The 23,358-nt window shown below is 41.6% G+C and overlaps 1 protein-coding gene across 1 annotated transcript in view; it reads left to right on the forward strand.

The window, feature by feature from the left end:
- The window catches only part of LOC307090604 (protocadherin-15-like), a gene marked incomplete at its 3' end in the record, with an annotated part of 172,862 nt that overhangs the window by 15,100 nt on the left and 134,404 nt on the right, over nucleotides 1-23,358 (forward strand). Inside the window, 3 exon segments of the mRNA XM_079757338.1 lie at nucleotides 3,414-3,567; nucleotides 10,333-10,347; nucleotides 11,990-12,055. Coding sequence (XP_079613464.1) covers nucleotides 3,444-3,567; nucleotides 10,333-10,347; nucleotides 11,990-12,055 — 205 coding nt within the window. The 5' untranslated portion in view covers nucleotides 3,414-3,443.

The raw sequence follows: 23,358 nt of genomic DNA on the forward strand, positions 1-23,358 counted from the left end.
TAGCTCAAGTACCATGGCAACAGTACCAAGTTAAACATAGTAACAAGTAGTAAGGTCTATAGTGGTCAGTTTAGATGATCTCACACTTGCTTGAATGCTTTCTGAATTAATCATGAATTGAAGAATTTTTGAGTGTTTTCAAAGATCTATCAACGCATTGTAAACATTTTTAAATCATCAACTCACCCTTTTAAATTAACTTATAAACCATTATCTAATTATTTCATTACTAATTGACAACTGATTATGAATGACTTACTATTGAGAATTCATGGAGAATGAATGCTTTATAAATGATGACTATTCTATGACTACACACTATTCTAATACTAATACTACTTGCAGCTGGTCGGAGGCGTGGAAGAACGTCTGTTTGCGGCTTGTGTAAAAGCCCCAAAGAGGGAGTCACTTTCCTCAGGACATGTGTGTTATGACTGGATTATCAAAAGAACAGGTCTAACAATCTATCCAGCTTTCCCCCTCTTGGTAATGTCCTTAAAACCACTGCAAAATTGTACTGAAATACTACTACGGAAAAGCTTATAAAAACAACAGTCTAACACTGTAGTTTCTCTCCCTGAACCCTGATATTGCTCTCCTGTTACTCTGTAACCCGTTATCTAACAATAAGTAGTTGTTTTTCTGAAAGAAAACACTTAACATTAACATATTATTCATGGATTGGTATTTCTTGGATTAGATTTGTTTTAGAGTGGACGGAAATGAGTGATTCATCTTTTAAGCATTTAGAAATGGGCCATTCAAAGCAATGGTGATTCGTGACTCCCTTCACACAATAAACTAAGCTATCCATTCTTCTGATACAACAGCCAAAGCGATAATTGCATGTGTCTCGGCCCAATAATCTTTATTTTTGCAAAAAGCCTCAACAGGGAGCAAAAAAAAACCTGACTTTTTTTGTTGCCGTACCCCATAGGAGCCCTCATGGCGTCGGGCCCGCGTGTTCCGCAACACGACCACTTCAAGTCAAACAGGCAATCAGCACAGAATTAAAGGATTTTTGTCCATCTGAAAAGAGATGGTAGCCAAGGCTGTACATGAGGGAAGAAGAGGGTGAAGAGCTTCATTACCTTGAACATTCAGTGAGACTATGGGGCTGGTCGAGGCTGCACACACGTTGAGGACAAGTTCAGTGTGCACAAGTTAAACCGGCCATCTCCACACACACTAAGGGGGAATTCTCCTGGATGGCAACTTAGAGCAAGGCCATTTATCGCCACCCACAAACCTTTACAATAAACCGGTCTTCAAACAGCAACACCCTCTGCCTTGTCTGGAGAAGCCCAATTAAATGTCACCTAGGTGCGTGACAGACACCTAGCTGGCTGCCACCCCTACTCTAAATGCACTCCATCCAGGGATACCATCTCGACTCCTGGACCTCAGAAGGGGTAAGAGGTTGGCTGAAGGTGGACAGGGTGCCGTAAATGAAACCTGGCTGTTTTCGTATTTTGGGTTGAACTCAGTGAAGGCTGTTGGTGTGCGGGTTCACCTGGCACTGCACTTACGGATGGATGGCTGTGATCTCTCCCCATGAAGGGGTGCGTTGGCGAATGGTGTAAGTGTAAATTAGTTTTTCATCAGAAGCTGTGTGGGGGAGGGTATTTTGTCAGACAAGGTTGCAGTTAAACAGTCGATGTCTATAAAGGCCAAGGGAATGCGGTGGCAGTTGTTTGGATTCAGGCTCGTGTTTCAAGGCTAATCACTCACTTGCAGATCAAGGCATATTTCTGAAAAACTGTATTTGCATATATAAGTGCAGGTTATGAGGTGAAAAATGATGTTATTTTGGATTCAGAATGGGACTAAAACAGCAACTCAAACACAGGACCACAACTTGATGTTTGAAGGTGAAATACTAAACTGAATTGATAGGTGTGTGGTGTGTGTGTGTGTGTGTGTGTGTGTGTGTGTGTGTTTGTGTGTGTGTACGAGGTTGAGAGCCCTCACATCCTTATTTATGCAGGTGTGTGTGTCCTTACAAAACCGAAGCGTTTGAATGTATAATCACCAGTAGTAAATTCCCAGCATGTCTTTCTGTAGATTTATATGGCATGAGGCTGCTTTGAAATTCTTTAAAAATACATCAAAGGTTTTCATGAGTTTGTGATTTGTGAGTGTATTTGAATTTTTGTGTGTGTGTGTGTGTGTGTGTGTGTGTGTGTGTGTACGTGCGCGAATCCACTGATGACACCATGGTTTTGCTCAGTCATATCTTTATTTGTTGCACATGGCATTTGCTGGTTTGAGTGAAAAGTGTGAAAATGTACTTTAGAGTGCGGTTCAGGAAAGATGTCATTCCCAAAGCGACATCCAACTAACTTCCTAATCGCATTTGAAGAACAGAAAATAATAAATAAAGAGAGGGGGGCAGAGTTTATGGGGTGTAATAAAGATTTTGATTGTCTTAAACCTAATTTATAATCTCTGGAAAAGTAAGAAGTGTCTTTTAATAGCTTTTCTTTTTGTTGTGTTGTGTGTAGTGTTATAAAACAGAAATTTCTGTCACGCAATGCTGGATTAGACAATTTCCCAGTTGCTGTAGAAACCCAGTAGAATGCATAGATACGAACATTGCTTAGCCTAGTGCCTTATTATAATTGCATACTATTGTCTGGAGTCAACATGTCACGGATGTCAACTATTTGTGAGTAAATTGTTAGTGAAATTGTATTCGGAGTACAGGTTATTAGTGTGCCAACATTTCCATGATGTCTGCTACATCTTACTGACATGTAGCAAAACATTTTGCGGATGATTTAGTGCATGGAAACTATTCAAATCATCATAAAATATGCTAATGGACAAAGGGTCCTTTGATTCTTTATAGATTTTGTGTACAAGTTACGTGGTATAGACAATTGCATTTTTTTAAGTCCCTTGCCGTTATTATGAATTGAGACCATGTTATGCTCCTGTCTGTTTCACGGCCAATGTGTGCGTCGCTATCTGGTAACAATCTCACAACAACACGCATCTGGCTGAATGGATCCATTCTTCAACTGAATGGAGTGGAAAATTGTTGTACTTGGGCATGTGTTTGATTGCGACAAATCTAATGCACCCGGGTGGACCACCACAGCTGGGCCCTTTTTGTACCGGTGTCAGGCGCCAAATTGATCAAGTTAAGCCTAAGTCTGACCTGTGTGTGTGTGTGTGTGTATGTGTGTGTGTGATTGTGTGTCTGGTGTGTGTAAGTATGTGTGTTTATATTTATTAAGGTGGATGTGTCGGTGTCGGTGTCACCGTCAGTGTGTGGAAGTAATTGTGCTTATGTGTGTGTGCGTGCATGTGTATGAATGTGATTGTGAGCCTGTTGCTGTATGTGAGAGTGTGTGTGTGATTGCGATCTGTGTGCCTGTATCTGATCTGTGTGTTATGTTTTTCTGCAGGTGGATGCGTAAAGCGGCCCAGAGCTGAAGATGGCTGGAACACACACAATGGGGCCATTGTCAAGATGGCACCAATTCAATTTGCCAGTTATTATGGGAGTAGTAGTTCTCTACCTGCTGCTGTTTTCTGCCTGCTTCGGACAAGACACAGACGGTAAAGAAGATTAACTCTCTCTATCCCTACCCCTGTATTATATGTCTCTTTCTCCACGCACCAGTTAGTTCTTAGTTCTTAGTCCCTCTCGGAATAATTTAATTATATTAACTCTTTATCTTTCTCTTATTTATTTCCATCGCTATCTGTAGTATTTACAGATCTCTCTCAGCACTTCTTTCTTTCTTTACATTCATATCTTTGATATGATCCTTCTCATGCTCCATCTATCTCCACAGGTTATTTATTTTCTCTTAATCGACCTTTCTATCATATAATCTCTTAAACTTTCTCCCCTTCTGTCTTTGTTTTTTATTTCTTCTCCCTCAATTCCCCTCTCTATTATATAAATCTCTCCTCATGCTTTCGACCCTTGTGCATTTGTTCTCTTCTTTTTCTCTTTATTTCTTTCTCCATCATTTCCCCCTACTCAGTACTCCTTTCCCTCCCACATGTCCCTCTGCCTGCACGTTGCTTACAGAGTCAAGCCTCCATGCTTGTCTCGGCTCGCAGGCTTATCAGGGAGATCAGGGCCCCCCTGGTGCTGAGGCACAGCGGGATCTTCTGTTTGTCGGTTGTATATATATATATACCAAGACACACTCATACATGGGGTTGGATCAGCTCAGGAGGTCGAGCGGGCGAGGCATTCACATTTGGAAAAGCGTTATAGCACATAATTGGCAAATCATATCATGTTAAGATTATAATACTTTCCTGGTGTCAAACAGGTTTAATCTTAATGTCGATGTGTGTTGTATTATATATCATAATCACTTTTTGAGATGGTCCATAACGATAAAGATGGTCACATTGACATCATAAGATATGACATCAGCTAGATGGCCTATTGGGGGGTATCATCACGAAATATCAACCAATCCAGCAAGCCTTCTGGTTCACTGGTGAATAGTATGTGATCATATCATGGTCATATATCATCATCACAAAGCATACCAGATTACATGACATGCAAGGAAAACACATTACATAGTGTTTCCCTTGCAATTGCCCAAACTCGTGTTGTAGGTATGTTGATAAGCATGATGGAACTGTAGCTATACACACCTCTGTTTGAATGGATAGCCAGCCGGTGCTGCAGGGCGGTGAATCCATCGTGATATATCTTTGTCTGTTCTTCAAGATGGTGCTCAGTGGAAGCATTCCCCCCCAGGGGTGCTTCAACTCCCATCCCCTTCAGTTTTAGGGGTGGCTGATTTAAAAGGCCCCCTCTTTAACCAGCCGATGTGAGCCATATCCAGATCTATGAGCAAGATATCACAAGTGGTGTATGCATGAAATATGGATCAAACTCCCACTGGTGGACCTTACCCACCGGTTGGTTGGAGCCAGATGGATTCGGCATACATCAGGTTTCACGCTCCCACTTGTGATGTCAGAAGTGGTATGATTTTTAAATTGATTGTTATAAAGGCTTCCCTTATATATGTTTTCATGTTATACAAGGGCAGCCTAACTGATTGACGATATCAGATGCTCTGGAACGGAATGACGCATTTAGAGTTGCAACAAGGAACAGGTACCATGTCTTCTATACATTGATGCGACTATGCCCATGGAATCGAACGCTCCCGGACACAGCCATTAACGTTGACCACTCTGGTCAGAGCTCCATTACCTCACTCACACACCTGGGGGTCACACTATACATGCCTTTAAACCCTGAACCCACTTGGACACAGCGTTAAAGAAGTGAAATGAAAACATTTCTTTGGACCGTCATATTGCAATTGTTTGGTTTCAGATAATGTGTTATTTCCCCCCAAAATGCTTTTATTGTGTTATTGCTACAAGTAGGCTGGACTCTGTTATCAGTGGGGAAATAAGTTAGTCAGAATTATTACTGCTTTGTTGATACCGTTTAATTGTCCACCCGCTTCACGCATGCGCTTGTACAGTATTTTGAAGGCTCAATATATATATATTTTTTATTTCTCTGTGAAAGTAGCACAATGTTTCCGTACTTTCTCCAACACTCCCTCAGATCTGGGACTCAAGCTGAGCTCATACACAAACAAAGCAATGGGGACGAATCTGGAATCTCTTGAATCTAAACATTGAATTGGATCCATTGGTTTGTTAGGGAACATAAGGTGCAGAGGAGACAACTCAATTAATGCTTTTGGAGGCACACTCTGGCCCGGAGCAGCTTGATCTATAAAGTAACGCCGGCACTCATCCATCACCGCAGGGAACCGGCCAACAGGACGGGGGGGGGGATCGAATGGAGCGCACCAGAATCATCAGCAGTGTGAATCCGTCATCACAACCGGACCGGATACACTCTGACCTTCAGGAAGGATCTATTGGCTTGAAATTAGAAGAATTAAAGGAGACGACAAAGGATATCTATCGGGGGCAGCACTACCAGTAATGACCCTCACTGTATTAAAGATAGTATTTTTAGAAGCATTTTTTGTTTGTTGAAATTATCTTAACATCCTAACATCCGATCAAGAAATCAAATGCTCTGACAAAAGGATGGAAAATAATGTGGTAGTGTGGCTTTGGCAGGCCTGTCCAATAGTACGGGATAGTAGTGTAGAAGCTCCGAACTGACAGGAGTCTACGATGGATACCATCAGAAAGAGGCAGAAACACACGGCATATCTACCGTGACAAAGCTTGTGTTTTGTTCTGATAATGAATAAACTAGTCAGGATGGGACAAGGGAGGAGGGACAAGGGAGGAATGATGGACGATAGAAGGAAGAAGAGATTTGAAGAAAGGGCTAGAAGAGGGTATAAATGAGGAATTGGTGCAAAGCATGAAGTGTGACCATTGGAGAGTTGGACAAGAAAATAAGAACTACAGGAATGATAGACGAAGGCAAAGGTGATTGAAGCTGCTTAAAGCGATGGAAGTGGTAAAATGAAAGAAGAGAACTGAGAATAGAGGGAGGTAGGTACAAAGGATAAGGCACCGAAGTGACAAAGTGGAGATCCCCAAGGCTGTGTGTGTCAGTGTGTGTCAGTGTATGTGTGTGTGTTGGTGCATGTTTGTTCTCCAGAGATACATCAATCTCACACAAGGTCAGCTGTTCCCTTTATCAATCCTTAACTTCCCTCTGCTCTGTTCTCGCTCCACACTTTTCCTATCCTCTTGTCCCCTTGCCTTTTATTGTATGCTTCTTTCCTTTACTTTTCTCTCCAAAACTTTTTTCCGTTCCTCTCTTCTATGTTTCTCTTCTGCCTTCGTCTTGTTTCCTCTTCCTTCTCTATATCTATTCTTTCCTGTTCTCTTTCCATATCTTGTTGTCTTTGCTATCCCCTTTCCTCCCTCTCCCTCTTCTGCTCATTACCTTTCCTCCTTTACTTCATACCCCTCTCTTCACAGCATCTCCTCTCTTCTCCTCTCTCCCTTCCTCTTCTCCTCTCTCTTCACCTTGTCTGATTCCTCTCTGGTCTTTTCCCTCTCCCCTCCTTCTATCTGCTTTACTCCTTTTCTCTCCGTTCTCTTGTCTATTTCTCTTTCCTCTTTTGGTCTCTTCTCATTTCTTCTGAACCCATCCCTTCTGTATTGCCCCCCAATCCCCCCCCCCCATTGCAAATTCTAGTCCAGTCCGCACTGCGTTCTTATTGAATGTGGGTATTGTACTCCCAGATTCAAATCTTCCTGCAGTGGCGGGCAAACACAATCCCAACATGCACCTGTTGGCTGTCAACATGACCATGTGTTGCGGCTGGTCAGAGCCCCTTATTATAATTTCCGAATCATTCAAAACGGGGCATGGATGTTGATGTGGCCCTGCTTTGTAACTAACAGAGGAACATAGTTTGATCCTGATAGATCCCCTCTAAGGCATTACTGATAGATAACGACCATGAAACCTGGCAAACAGCAACACCCAAAATGCCTTCCGACAGAGCGTCAGTGGGACGCCTTCAGCTCGTCTCTCTTTATTCTCCCTCCTTTGTTGTTCTATGCGTTCACCCCGCCGTCAGCATGTTTCAAAGAAGGGGCAAGTTTGGTATTCTGCGGTGCGATGTGTTTTGCCTCTTTTGAGTTGAGGCATGTTATTCACAGCATGAGACCTTTATCTGCATCAGTTTATCCTGGTAGGAAACCCACTCCGTTTTCACATCAGACCACCGATTCCCGGAGCTCAGAGCAGTGCATCAGAGCCTCGGCCTGGGGGGCCACCCTGTGGAAGAAACCCTCAGGGACTTGGGGAGAAAGCACACTCACACACTCACACACACACACACACGCACACACACACACACACACACACACACACACACACACACCTGCCTGCATGATCACCAAAAAACATGCAGGAGCAAATAAACAGCGACGGTGAGTCAGAGGTGGGGCATGTATAATAGATTGTAACATTAGTCAACTGTGCGATTGTGTCCGTCTGAGGCGGGCATTTGCCATGGAGAACGTCGTTAGGGCACACTAGTATTTCCAGTGTGTGCATGTTGGCGCCGGTAACCAGGGGGTGTACTTTTTATACTTTGTTACTCCGTGAGCATGTGTTGTATGTGTGTGTTTGTCTACAGCCTTTGTGGAGTGGAACTGCATGCTGGCCAGCATGTCTATGTTTATACACTGTGTGTGTTTAGGTGTCGTACGTGCGTGACCGTCAGTATGTGTGTGATTGTGTGTGTGTGTGTGTGTGTTGTCTCATAAAAGATCCTTGCTAGGCTATGTCCTTTAACTAGCACAAGCAGCTATTAAAACAGACTTATGAAATCAAACTTTAGCGCCTGCGTTAGCGCTCCCCCTCAAAGCATCAGCTGTTGGCCCTGTCCTGCGTGTTGGAAACTTTGTCCCTGAAAACACCACCGCCATTTTATTTTATCTGGCTCCGCCTTCGGTGGACTGATCACTCTCTACTCAGCGGTTCAAACTGAATAATGGATTAAAAACAGACACATTGATAGCACCACTCCTGGTTTAAAGGATTGGGAGAGAGAAGGAGAGAGAGAGGGTCTTAAATCGTGAAGCTCAACTTTCAATACCCCCCCCCATACTCATCCTGTTCTTTCACTTAAAACAAAAACATCTGTCCAGAGCCCTTGATTAATGGAACGTATATAAGACGAGGCTGATGATAATATACACCCCACCACTACCCAAGACTTGATTAGAAGGAAAGAATAAGACGCTAGTGACCACTTGGCAGACGCCTGATGTACTCAGGACAAGAGAACAAGTGAGAAAGAGAGAGAGAGAAAGAGAGTGATAGAAAGACAGAGAGAGGGAATGAGCGCTTTATGTGCAGACTTACGAGGCCTACTTGAAAGAACAACGTGCCACTGTGTTCATCAAGTAACAAGTGTGCTTTTAACCACCTTTCACTGCTCCACAATGTCTTACATTGGTGCACTTTTAACCACCTTTCACTGCTCCACAATGTCTTACATTGGTGCACTTTTAACCACCTTTCACTGCTCCACAATGTCTTACATTGGTGCACTTTTAACCACCTTTCACTGCTCCACAATGTCTTACATTGGTGCACTTTTAACCACCTTTCACTGCTCCACAATGTCTTACACGTGTGCACTTTTAACCACCTTTCACTGTAAATCCACGTATTAGAATATGTATCATTTGTTTTTTTACAAAAACTAAGGGGCTTTTATGTATAATAAATGGTATCTTAATTTGTAAGACGCAAGATTCACGACCCTTGACATACAAAATGAAGTAGCATCTCTTTCAATGTGCTTGACAGGATGACATGAATGAGACTTTGGATTCTGGAAGGAGATATATATATGTTAAAAGTTGTATGTATTTTCTCCTGAATAGGGGAGGTTGAGGTTGAGGAGAAAGAGGTTGATTTGTGGTCTCCAAAATCTCACTCAGAGAACTCGTTATCAAAGTTATTTTGAAGTATGATTGCGGAAATTCCTTTTTAAGAGAGAGAGGACAAATAAGTTTGATGACGAGTTGCTTTGAAGAATAATAATCTAGCAGCAGTGTAGGGGCTGACACATGTGTATATGTAGATGTAGATGTATATATATCTATATCTATACAGTATATATATACACACATATACAAACAAGGCCAACAGTGTTGCTGGTGTATCCCCCCCTCCAGTAGAAAGCTGCTAGTTGATTTGCACTGATCAATTAGCCAGGGAACAACCGGTGAGGAGAAGCCGAGTCACTTTCTGCCTCGAACAGCTGAGGCCCAGAGCAGCTTGATCTATATGCCAGCGCCCCCCCCTTCCATCACCTCGGAGAGACAGTGGAAGGGGGGGGCCGCTGGGGAATATGGCTGAGGAATCGAATGGAGCGCACTCAAATCATCTGCAGTGTGACTGTCATTACAACACACTGGATACACGCTGACCTTCAAGAAGTGAAGCCTAGTGGAGGGAGACACATTGATCTCTTCCTGTATGGAGATTTGTCTGTCTCGCTCTCTCCGCCTTTATTTTATATATATCTATCCATCCATATATCCATACATCAGTCTGTCCATCTATCTGTCTGTCTGTCTGTCCGTCTGTCTGTCTGTCTATCTTCCTCCCTCCCTTTTTCTCTCCATCCATGTTTATATCTCCATATATGTGTCAGCCTGTCTGCTTGTCATTTTTTTTCAGTTCTGTTTGTATTTACTGTATTTCCTTCCACTTTAATACTGCAATTTACCTGCAGTATTACTACCCTCTCATTTCTAGTTATACAACTAACTGTTTTCCTTCCTTCCTCCCTCCCCTCGTTCTTTCCTTCTACCTGGGCTGTTTCCTGTGTGTGTGGACGGCCCTACTCTCTGCAGATTGGCAATATGAGGGTAAGAGCTCTCTATCTCTTCTCTTATATATGTCAATCTACGCTCCCACAATGCATCCGTCTGTACCATTTCTCTTTTCTTGTTATCTTGTATTTGCTCCATTGCCTTTTCCCCAAAATCAATTCGGCTTTTTCTCTCACCTACTTCTTCTAGGATCCCCCCCCCCATCCCACCTTGCAAAAAAGTTTGTCTTTAAAAGTTGTTTTTTTTAAGGAATTGCCTTCACGTTATCTTGTGTATTTTCAATCCTGGCCGATTGATTGGTCCAAGCATTGCTCAGGGTTGTGATTAGATTCATCATGGTCGCTAGACAAGATCTTTTGAACTCTTCCTTCTCCACCTCATGTGCTACGACTCTCTGACTCTTTCTATCTATTTACCGGGATCTATCTGTATCTCTGAGGCCAACGTCTTTACTCCCACATGCCTTATCTGTTCGTAAGAAGGCTACGCCGGGTGATTCCACCATGACCATGTTGGACGCCTCGGTATAAGTGGACGATGTTTTACTCGTAGTATGCAGAGTAGTTGGTTGGAAACACATAGTCGGCCTCCCGTATAAATAAAGCCATTGCCGTTTTCCTATTGGAAACCGTGCATGTGGATACATTTATCGAAGAAGGACTTACAATCAAGGACTAACTCCTCCAAGTTTTATCTCCATCTTCCCCTTCCAAGAGGGTGATAATTATTAAATTTAAATTTTGATTTTAATGAATATGAAGTTCACATGAAGAATGTGCTGCAACCTGTTGCAGCACTGTAGATGTTCAGAAGGGTAAACTGAAGTTATATTCCATAACTACACTGAACGGGTTTCTGGACGACACAAAGGGTCAGAGTAAAATAAGCATTGCATCTTTCTTACCTCACTATAATTTGAATCTCATATTTTCTACTGCAGATTTAAAAAATGCCACTATGAGAGCTAAATATGCAGAAGCGTTTCCACATTAAGAAACTGCAAAGTAAAGTCAGAGCTAAATTGAGTAGTCTGTCCAAATCGATTCGTAATTTCTAATGAATGTTTATAACTTTTTTTCCTGAAGGTTTCAGATTGTTACCATTTGTTTTTTCTTTTCTACAGACATTGTTGGGGATACTTGGGTCTCGGTTTAGTCAGAATCGTTTTGGGTTCAACCAGCGGTGGTGCTATGGGGATGTGATATGTTCAGAAGACTCCACTGATGGAATAATATTCCATGTTTAATGCGATGGGGTTTGTTTTTTGTCTTTTGTTTGATTCAACAAAAGAGAAAGAAAATGATGGTTTACGATGAATCCTGTGTCTGAGGGATTGAATTTCAGTCTCTCTACGCAGTATTATTTTCTTTCAATCTCTCCCTAATGTGTTATGTGTATTGGTTTCTTTCCAAAATAAATTCACACCATCCGCATAGATGGGCAACCTTAGAATTTCTTTTAATCTTTCAAATATGACAGATTCACTGGCCAAATGGAACTGATGGAAATGTGATATCTGTACATTTTGACAGTGTTCAATTAAGTGTAACCATTATTTGTTTTATGTGGACAGTATTATATAATATACAAACAGTGTTGATCTAAATATTCAAATATAGCATGGTAAATGGTAGTATACTATGAATAAGCATTTCTCTCTGTCTCTCTCCCTCTCTAGAATGTAAGCTCTCTCGTTCGGGTCCCCCGGCAACCATTGTGGCCATAGATGAAGAGAGCCCAAATGGTAAAGTACAATTTATTTTTGCAAAATCAACAAGTTAAAAGGCCTTGCCACACATTGCACATAAACACGGGTGTCCTTCTATATTCAAACATTTTGAGATGAAGAACAATCAGAAAACATTAGAAACACAACAATTGTGTTTTCCAGCTGTCTTCCCCAATGCATAGATCAATGTTTGGCTCAACTCCTAAAACATGAGGTGTGTTTGTTTGACTGTATATGTGTGCGTTAGTATGCACATATTGAATTGGGAAACCAATATGTTTGTTGAAGCCGGGGCAAACACTGATGATTTGAAGATCAAATAATGATAATCTAAATAATCATACCATTAAATATTTGGCAGTGAAAGTTATCCAGATTGTAAAAATGTATATATATAATCCCTTTATGATGAACTTATCATTAACAAAACTTTAACAACAAAACATATACCTTTGTATGTGTTAGTGTTAAAGGACCCCTATTTAGTTATTAATAATCCTCAAATGTAAGTTGTTTTGTTAATGATTAGTTCATCATGAACTAAATGCTTTAGGGTAAAGGTTATTTTGATCATATTTAGCATTAGCATCATGACTAGTGTTAGCTTTGCAGTTAGCGTTGGCATCTAAATTAAGCTGTCCTCACATTTCCAGATGTAAGAAAAATCAAATCAAGAGAGTTGAATATTGTGCATTGATGTTCTTAGAGGGCTGCCTTGAATTTAAATAAAGAATAACAAATTAAATATAAACAAGGGCAAGGACCCTTAATTTCCAAATGTAATTCATGCTATTATCAAATGGCAAAACATTTTTTCAGCTATAGTGGATACTGAATGGTTTTTTCAAAGTAAAAGTGTTCTACAGCCATTCAAATTGTGACTTCATGGCATTCAGACACATTCTCCTGCATTTGAGATTTTGACTGAGAGACAATATTTCTGCCTTAATTCCACATTATGAGTTTCCTCTCTTTGAGCCGACCTCCCTCCAGACTTTCAGAGCATCTCCAGTCAAAATGGTCCCCTTGTTTTGTTTGGTGTCTCCAATAATGTTTCTAACCTCTAACTGCCAACAAATTCTGGCAGATGACAGGATTTGAACAGAAAATCGAACAGAAAATGTGGCAATGTTTTGTTTTATATATTTATGATGTAGTTTGCTATTCTATTATTCTCTTCCATTCCTTGGCCATCCTCTTTACTGAACAGTCTGAGAAACAGTTGTCACAATTATTGAAGTGTTTTAATCCTGTGGTGGATCAGCTGATGAAGGTATGATAGGGTAGGGTTTTTCCACAATAAATCTATTGTGCCAAAAGGACATTTATTATGGAAGAGAGAGGTTGTGTTTATTAATTGAAGAGGGGTTCAGAGTGCCGGCAGAAAGGGAGGAATATATTTATATTTGCTCTGGACCTGTCAGGTGACATTTCTTCGTTTCTGCTCCGCTAGACTCCAGCAGAAACAGTTTTCTGGCTGTCAATCATGTTGCCATTGCACTTAGGTGGCCTTAACATTGAAAACCGAAAGGCAGTCAGTCTCACTTGGATGTTTGCTTTGGACAATCAAAATGCCTCCTGAACGATTAATTAAAAAATAAAGTTTAAATCCATCGAGAGCTAAAATTAGGTGCCTCAGTAAAAAAAAAAAAAAAAGAAGAAAGGTTTTATGAAGCTGTAATCAAGTATTTTAGTGTACCACATAATTTCCAAACTGCTGTCAGAATAATTATTTTGAAAGATGTTTTTGTTCTTTTGTTTAGTTGGTCTTGTAAGTGGTCAGTTATTTCCAGAGAGGTGATGCTTAGACATCTGAAAACAAGGCACTATGCAGAAACTAGCAGTCTGACTTGTTGATGGATGACATGCTTATTTTTAAAGACAGGGAGGAAATACTGTTCCAAAATGAGTTGGAAATCAATTTTAGCAGGAGAGAAAATAAGGACAAGAGAGAAGGACACAAAGTAAAAGAAGAAAAAGAAGATGAGGAGAAACAGAGCTCTAGGACTTAATGTCTTAATAATATTTGCAGTAATGATGTTCTTTGTTAGTGTGTGTGTCTGTGTGAATGTGTGTGTGTGTGTGTGTGTGTGTGTGTGTGTGTTTCTGTTTGCATGTGTGTGTTTTCACGTGTGCATGCATCTTTACTGACATTAACTAGAGGTGACGCAGGATTTGATTTTGTGAATAAGCAACATGAATAGGGTTGTGTCATGGTTCTCTGTGGGCCTTGGTGACCGACAAACACATTTCTAATTCACTCAAGGGGATACCCCCACTTAATGCATTGAAATCATCTTCTCTCTCTCACTTTGCATTGGATTCTCAGAGACTCTTAGTCCCCTTAAGTTCATTTTCTACACTGCTTGTAAACTATCAATTACGTTGAGCAGCATTTAAAACTCCCAGAATGCTGGATATGTGCCTCTAATTTACGTTAAACAAAGTTAAATGTGATATGTATTTATTTGTCACAACATCTTTGTTATACATACAATTATGTTTAATGCATTTACTAAATATTTATGTAAAATTATAAGATTTGATGAACATTTTACATAATTTACCACGTTCTGTGTTATAATTTACATTCAGTTATAATGAAGCAGTGATTCACAATTCAAATTATAGAATATCATGGTCTAGTCCATATTTTAATTAGTGAATGTTTACTTGATTATGTTTGGTACAAAGGCTACATTCCAGCCATTAAATTATCCTCTTGTCCATCATTAACTCAGTCTCAAACCTTATCCGGGAGTAAGTCTAGGCACGTTTCTTTATGCGATAGCATACCAGATAACATTAATATGAACTTAAGTTGCCAATCTTCAATGAATGAGCTTCTGGCAAGTAAGGCCGCAGCTAGTCAGCTGTTGGCTATTGCTACTCGTTAACTAGCTAATGTTACAGGCTAATGCTATAAGCCTTTAGAGTTGGCATTGGATTCATTATTAATTTCACTCAGCTTTCATTAGAGGACGTGGCCAATTCATCCCAATGGCTTCGTACTATATTATGTATGTTTATATATCAATGTATTTTCTGGATTCTTCTACCCAGGCCTTGAAACTCTCTTATTCATTATGTATGTGACCATGGTTAGCCACACTTAGCGGCTGACATTTATTATACAGCACAGCGGAAGCCTGTGGTCTTGACCCACCTCCGCACACCTCCACTCTCGGTGGCTGCATGTGTGTATTAATTTATGCATAATTCAGGAAAGACGTGTTTAATCACTTATCCCCTTCGGATTAGGATGGCTGCTGACAGGTGAATAGTGACTCACATGTCAGGCTGCAGAAAAAGTGAGTAGGCCCTAACCTGGAGCAATCCCACTAGAGCTTAGGCCTTTCTGCAGGTCAACAGTGAATGCCCCTGTCTCACCCCTTGGGGGTGGAAGTGGATTCATGGAGGGCTTTTGCAGTGATACTCTTTATGAACATGGTGGCTCCATGGTGAGCCATTCCTCTTTGATGACAGCGAATCCCCAGTCGACCCGGGGAAACCCAGTTTCCCTGATACTCAGATGGGAGAATTACCATCTGAGCCGGAGTAAATGTGCTTTGGAGAAGGGGAACCGGCAGGGATCTTTATAAACTGAGTTAAGTCATTTTTGTATTGCTTGGGTTGGGAATAAGCTGATTACGCTGGGGTCGCTAAATCAAGCACTTTATGGAGATATGAGGGCAAGCCTGCGCATTATCTTAGTTTATGTGGCTTCTTGAGGCATTGTGTGTGTGTGTGTGTGTGTGTGTGTGTGTGTGTGTGTGTGTGTGTGTGTGTGTGTGTGTGTGTGTGTGTGTGTGTGTGAGTGTGTGTTTGTATGTATTTGTCGTTGCTTATGTGTATTAGAGTGCATGTTTAAGGTTGTGCTTGTGTGGCAATGTTTGTTCATGTGCATGTTGTGTGTGCATGTATCAGCGTGAGAGAAATTGTATGACGGTATAATATCCAAACATCCATAATACACAAGGGATTTTAAAACGCAATTTGTACCAAATGATATCCCTTTTTATAGAAAGATACCACTATACTGCTGCCCCTGTTGTTATCTGAGGTACCATGCCAGCGTTCCGGTAGCACAGAGGTGTGACGGGCGTGATGTGAACACCAACAGCATCAGTCTCTACACATCACAGAGTCTGTGATGTATAACCTGCACACCGGGCAGCGAAGCAATACCAACGGCGGGGGTGCTTGGTGTCGTGCTCTTGCTAGCCGTGCACATTCTACAAACTCAGTCAAGGATGCTGTGCATCGTGTACGACACACAAAATGCTGCTTACTGCCGCAAGCTGCCAACTGGACTCAATGTGTGAATGGTTTGGTTGTAATGTTGACATCTTCATCTCGGCAAGCTAGCAGCCAGGTGATAGACAAGGATCTCAGGGCCTGCGGGTGTGTGTGTGTGTGTGTGTGTGTGTTCGTGTGTGTGTGCGTGTCTGTGTGAGAGAGAAAGTCTGCATTTGTTTGTATGTGACCTCAGTGTGTGTGGTTGTTTAAGGAATCATTTATGGTAGAGTGGCTATATTTGTGGCTATATTTATGCTGCAAAGTATTCTGAACTGTGATTTGTTCGTGTGTGTGTGTGTGTGTGTGTGTGTGTGTGTGTGTGTGTGTGTGTGTGTGTGTGTGTTTAGGAATAATTTGCGGTAAATTGGAGTGATTCATACTGTGAATGCCAATGCTCTCTCTGGCAGTGTGGACTTAATGTGGAGCAACTTCCTCCAGGCTGAGGGAAGAGAGAGACGAGCAAATCATTTTGGGGAGAGAGAAGGTGACTAAAATATAATGTTACAATGAGAGCGGCAGAGAGGAGAGAGACTACAAATAATGTTGGAGAGAGAGAGAGGGAGAAAGGGAGCTTCCACACCCTTGTTACAATACATTACATTAATGAAGCAGCTGCTTTGGTTCAAAGAGACTTGCAGAAAGTGCATTCAACAAAGATCTAACCCAAAACACTGCAAGAATCATAGAGTACATGGAAACGTATGAATATTTTGTTAGACTCAATTTAGAGTTTGCTGTTAATTCTAATAATGATAATAATAATAATAATAATAATAATAATAATAATAATAATAATAATAATAATAATAATAAGGGAGCAACCCCAATTTTAGTTTTTTTTTACTTGGACGACAAAATTTCCTTTTAAATTAGTCTGAACATAGTCTGATGGGTGCTTTCAACTCATGATTGCACCAAGTCTGAACTCAATTAATTTTTATCTCGGAAAAAAGTTCACATGTAACGGGCAGAATATTTTTATAAATAATGAAAATATTCGGTATATCTGAGCAAATGTGCTCTTTCAACCCACAATGCATTGCAATCTTGTTTGCTTCTTATGGTTGGCTGGGTCACATCAGATCACTGTCACACCTGAAGCAAACCCTAACCTGAATCGACTATTAAACGGACCGAAAGCCCCTTGTTCAGGCAGACTAGAGGTCGTTTGTTTGGTTCGAGGTTGAATAACCATTCACACCACCCCAAACCAACCTCACTATCAGGGGAAGGCTCCAGGGCAAAGGCGCCGGAACCTATGAGGCCGCGGGTTCAATGGCCACTCCACTTTTTGTGAAAAAAAATATAGATATATATATTTTTTTAGCCTGTATTGATGAACTTTTTCGTTTCTTAGTAATGTTTTGGCCTAATATTGCTACTATACAAACGAACAGAGCTTCGTCTCCCCACGACCTTATATTGATTGAGTCTAAAACCCTCTCAACGATTCAGCCAATGAGAGTACTGCAGCAGGTAGCAATCGCGTTGCAATGGACCAAGGGTAAACAAATGATAAGGCCCCACCACACAAGTTAACTAACGATCGCTGTAGGCTTCAATATCATGCAAGCACTTTATGTTTTATTTTTTTCTACATCACAATTGCATGTTTAATTAACAATTGTTTTCCCCTACCATTACGAGTCTTGTTTGGTCTAGTAGGGAATTCGCACAATGGCGCTGCTGCTGCTTGCTATTGCTGGTTCACACTACACGATTTCAGCCCGATTTTGTTCCGATTCGTTCGTTGCAGACAAATGTGAAATAAATTAATAAATAATAAGTTGGTTAACATATTGACTAGAAAAACGGCAAACTGACTAATTATATTTTTCTATAATCTCCCTGCTTCTGAAACCTCCGCCCAGCTCTCGTCCGCTGGTTTTCCATAAGCATTCCACTGTGCGATCATCCCTGCTGCATATGCCCTCACACATTGTTAAAATCATATGCTGGATGCTTTATTCTTTCTATGTGGCTTTTATTTAATGATCGGGCTATAATAAGACCATGTTGGCTATGTTCGCTGACAACAGGGGACATTTCATAGTGGTTGGACATTTTAACGAGCCGACAGGCTTTTGGTCGGGACGCGGAACACGCAACTCAAAATCGGGATGACATTACAGCTCATCCGCGCATCTCTACTAACTAGACTTCACTGCACTACGCAGAGGACCGCCATCATAATGCCCAGTATAGAAACTCGGGATCCATTGTTATTGACACTTTGTTGCTGCCTTGATGCTGCGTGAAGCACTGCATTAAACACGACCAAAGTTCTACAGTCAAATCCAAAAGCCATCTATAATGATGATTGCGATGATGATGATGAGGATTATGATGACGATGATGACAATGAAGAAGGTTATTATGATGATTCAGTGTTTACTTTGCGGTGACAACACATTACTTGGATCACAACGGTGGTGCATCGCGCCGCTTCCTATTGGTGCTAGGGGCAGCAAATGACGTGCGTGAAATGCGAACCTCGGGTCTTCGGCGCCGGTGTGTGGCCGGCTTCAGGATGATGAGGTGTCACGCGCTGCTCCAGGGTTAAATTAAAACACACCAATAAGCTAGGGTGTAACAGCTCCCTAACAAACAATGTTAGGGAGAGAGGGAGCGAGAATAACAAATAATGTTGGAGAGAGAGAGGGACTAACAAATAATGTTGGAGAGGGAGCGAGAATAACAAATAATGTTGGAGAGAGAGAGGGACTAACAAATAATGTTGGAGATAAAGAGAGGGAGAGGGACTAACAAATAATGTTGGAGAGAGAGAGGGAGAGAGGGAGAGGGACTAACAAATAATGTTGGAGAGAGAGAGGGAGAGAGGGAGAGGGACTAACACATAGGGCCCTATTTTAACGGTCTGAAGCGCAAGTGAGAAGCGCCAAGCGCAAGTAGCTTTGTGGGCGGTTCTATGGCGGAAGAGACAGCGAGTGAGATACAGGAGGAAGAGAGTGATAAGGGAGACAGAGGGGGGAGGAGATGGGGGAAAGGGAGGGAGACAGGGCATGAGAGAAAAGCATTCATCAGGCGTATCTGTATCAGCTCTAAGCCATTATACTCCCTATATCTCTGCACACTCTATGGCGATGTCGCTAGTTTACTGGCGCAAAAATGACTCTTGCGCCCGGCGCAAATCTAAAAAGGGTTGGTCTAAAGTAGCCTAATTACCCGTAGGTGTGGTTTGGGCGTAACGTTAAATAAACCAATGAGAGTGCCAGCTCCCATCCCCTTTAAGAGCCATGAGCGCATTTGAATCTGACGAGTTGATATTTTGACAGCACGTCTGCAGTCTCCGATGAGACAGATGCACTTGAATTTCAAACTTCAAATGGCTCAGTTTATGGCCAAATATTATGGCCTAATTCACACATGGAATAAGGTTTTCTTCCACAACTTCAGAAATACTGAGTCCTCAAATACATTTCGGCAAAGAAAACTTAACACACATATGATATGCGGTAACTGTGGTTCTATTTAATTATATACGCAATACATTATAAACATTGTTTCCTATCAGTATTGTATGCATTATCGTTATCGACTTGTGTTCCTAATATGCATGTGTCCCCCCGTTAATATACATTGCCATGGACTGTATTATGCGTTACGTGTTTAGTTTGCGTGTGTTTAAACAGATGGACGCACACACGCGCGCCCGCATTCATTAATTATTTTACACATACACACACACGCGCCCGCATTCATTCATTCTTTTTAACACTCACTCGCGGTGAAACAATGTTTTCTCACGATCAAATACTCATGAATCCTAAAAGTTATGGGCATGTACACAATGTCTGTGTCAAGAAAATATGTGTTTGCTGTACGGTGTTTGCAGATGCATTGATTTAAAAGTACAACTTATTACCGCTGTATCAGCTGTTCTTTCCCAAATAATTTACCAAGAATGTGTGGCTAGGTTGATGAGAGAAGTAAAGTATATGAGCGAGGTGCACAAGCAACATTATGCATGCGCCCTTAAAATAGCATCTGAACAACGCGCCACTGACTTTAAACCAGGTATTTCCTGGTTTGTGGCGCAAGCGGTTTCTGAAACTGCAAAATAGCACCAGGGAACGTTTGCGCCAGAACACGCCTCCTCCTTTCGCCGAACCGCCCCTTGGTGCGCAAGATCATTCCCTCATTTACCGACGCGTGGCGGTGGAGGGGAAAGAACGCTCTGCGCCATTTGCAAACTAGCAACGACACACGCGCCAATGAGAAAGTCAATTGCGGCGGATGCAAGATAGGGCCCATAATGTTGAAGAGGGAGAGGGAGAGACACTAACAAATGATGTTGGAGAGAGTGAAAGGGACTAACAAATAATGTTGGAGAGAGGGACTAACAAATAATGTTGGGGAGAGAGAGGGAGAGAGACTATCAAATATTGTTGGAGAGAGAGAGGGAGAGGGACTAACAATCTCAAATAATGCTGGAGAGAGGGAGAGGGACTAAAACTAAGGTTGGGGGGGGGGGAACTAACGGACGTTGGAGAGGGAGAGAAGGGGAGAGAGGGAGTCTATAGGGAGAGGAAGAGGTTGGACACAAATGACTGATAGAGAAAGGTAAAAAGTGAGAGAGAAGATGAGAAAGAACAAAGAGGAAGGCCAGGAATAGCAAAGATGGAAGAATAGCAAATAACCAAGAAGGAATAATAGCAAAGATAAAGTGCAGGAGTTGCAATATAAAGATATAGTAAGACTAGGGCTGCAACAACGAATCGACAAAATCAATACAAATCTATTACTAAAAGCGTTGGCAAGGAATTTGGTCATCGATTCGTTGAGTCGCGCGATTAATACGTCACTTGTAGGCGCGGCACTGTTTACAGCCAGCCACCGGCAGGTTGGTTCATGGTGCATGCACGCCCACAGCGAGCTTTAGTGTGAGTGACCACAGCTTGTATTTTTATCATATCTTAACACTAGGACTGTAGGCCTATATAAAAGTGTTTTACCTTCACTGTCTTTGGGTAAAAAAAACTCCTTCAACTCAGTATCCGTCTAGTCCAGGGGTCGGCAACCTTTTGTATCAAAAGAGCCATTTTGGCCCATCTCCCGCAAAAAAAAAATGTTTGGAGCCGCAAACTTTTTAATTCACCCCCTCCCTGTGACACAAAAAAAACATAGTTCGTTGCATTCATGAAATTATAAAACAACAAAGAGAAAGCTGTTGAAGAACATTTTATTGCTGTTCTAACAGGAAAACCTCAAACTCTTATGAAGAGGAGAAATAACTTTGAAATAAATGAAACATATAGAACGAGTATAATAAGTCTAAACATAAAGAACATAGTTCGTTGCATTCATGAAATTATAAAACAACAAAGAGAAAGCTGTTGAAGAACATTTGATTGCTGTTCTAACAGGAAAACCTCAAACTCTTATGAAGAGGAGAAATAACTTTGAAATAAATCAAACATATAGAACGAGTAGGCTATAATAAGTCTAAACATAAAGAACACCTAAACAGGTAAACATAGGTTTGTTGTCATCCTCTTGATTTTTCCTCGGCCACAGCAATAAACCATCGAATCTGAACAAAAATCAAAATAACACACCAGCTCAGTTTCTAAAATATATATTTTTTGGTGCAAAATAATAGCCTATTAAATTGTAGTGTCCTCACCTGTTTAATGTGATTTCTGTTTCTGAACATCACTGCTGAGCTTTTCTATGTCGGGGCTGTAGGACGTGACCTTCATCTTAACGCAGGATTGCAGGCTGACATCTGTGAGGCGTGAGCGATATTTTGATTTGACATAGTTCATGTTAGAAAATATTTGCTCGCATAAGTATGTGGATCCAAAGATGGACAGGACTCCAAAGGCATACTTCTTGATGTTGTGATAAGTTTCGGGAATTGCATTCCATGTCTCAAACACAAGTTTGTCGAGTTTGGGAAGGTTTTCTATTTCGCTCCATTTGTGTTCTCGAGCGAGAATAGCCTTCCGACGGGCGACGTCTTCGAGATCAGCTGTCAGACTTTTGAACTTGGACACCCATACCTCTTTGTCAGCTATGTCAGCCAGTTCAATTTCAAGATCGGGTTGACTCACGAAAGTGAATGATGACATGTTCAGCATGGACGGGTCGATGTCCAGGGGTGTGACGGGGAAGGATAATGTGCTTTTTTCCTTTCTGAACTCACTGAATCTTTGTCCAAATGCAGTTTGCATTGCAATGATCGTGTGCTGCAAGTACTCACAATTGATGTTGTGTGACGTTTTGAACTCTCTCAGGGAGGGGAAGTGAGAGAACGTACCTTTCTCCACATCTCTGGCAAACACTGTCATCTTGCGCTCGAACGCCAAAACATACTCCAGCAGCTGAAGGGCAGTGCTTCCTTTTCCCTGGAGACTTCTGTTCAGCATGTTAAGGTGACCTGTCATATCCACCATGAAGTGCAGCTTTTCCAGCCAATCTGGGTGTTCCAGTTCTGGATAGGTGAGGCCCTTACTTTCCAGGAAAGTTTTCACTTGTTCCAGACAAGCCGCAAACCGTTTAAGCACTTCTCCCCTGGACAGCCACCGGACTTTGTTATGCAGCAGGAGATCCGAATATGCGCTGTCGACTTCATCTAACAATGAACAGAACTGTCGGTGGTTTAACCCTTTTGCCATTATTTTGTTGACTATCTGAATGACAAGGTCCATCACCTCTTTGCATTCGGGGGGAAATGTTTGAGCGCACAGTGCTTCTTGGTGCAGGATGCAGTGAAACGTCAGCAGCTCTCGACCCAGCGACTTCTGAAGTAAAGTAATAAACCCCTTCTGTGTTCCTCTCATACTAGGTGCCCCATCAGTAGCCACTGACACCATGTTGGTGGTATTTATTCCTTTGGCTTTTAAACAATTCACCACAGCCTCACAAATGTCCTCCCCCCGTGTTTGGCCTTTGAGCGGTATCAACTCAATAATTTCTTCCTGCGGCCCGTCAGAGTTCACGTATTTGCATAACAGCGCTAGTTGTTCAATGTCGTTCACATCACTGGACTCATC

Source organism: Pollachius pollachius (assembly GCF_949987615.1).
Source record: "Pollachius pollachius genome assembly, chromosome: 19".
Classification (NCBI taxonomy): domain Eukaryota; kingdom Metazoa; phylum Chordata; class Actinopteri; order Gadiformes; family Gadidae; genus Pollachius; species Pollachius pollachius.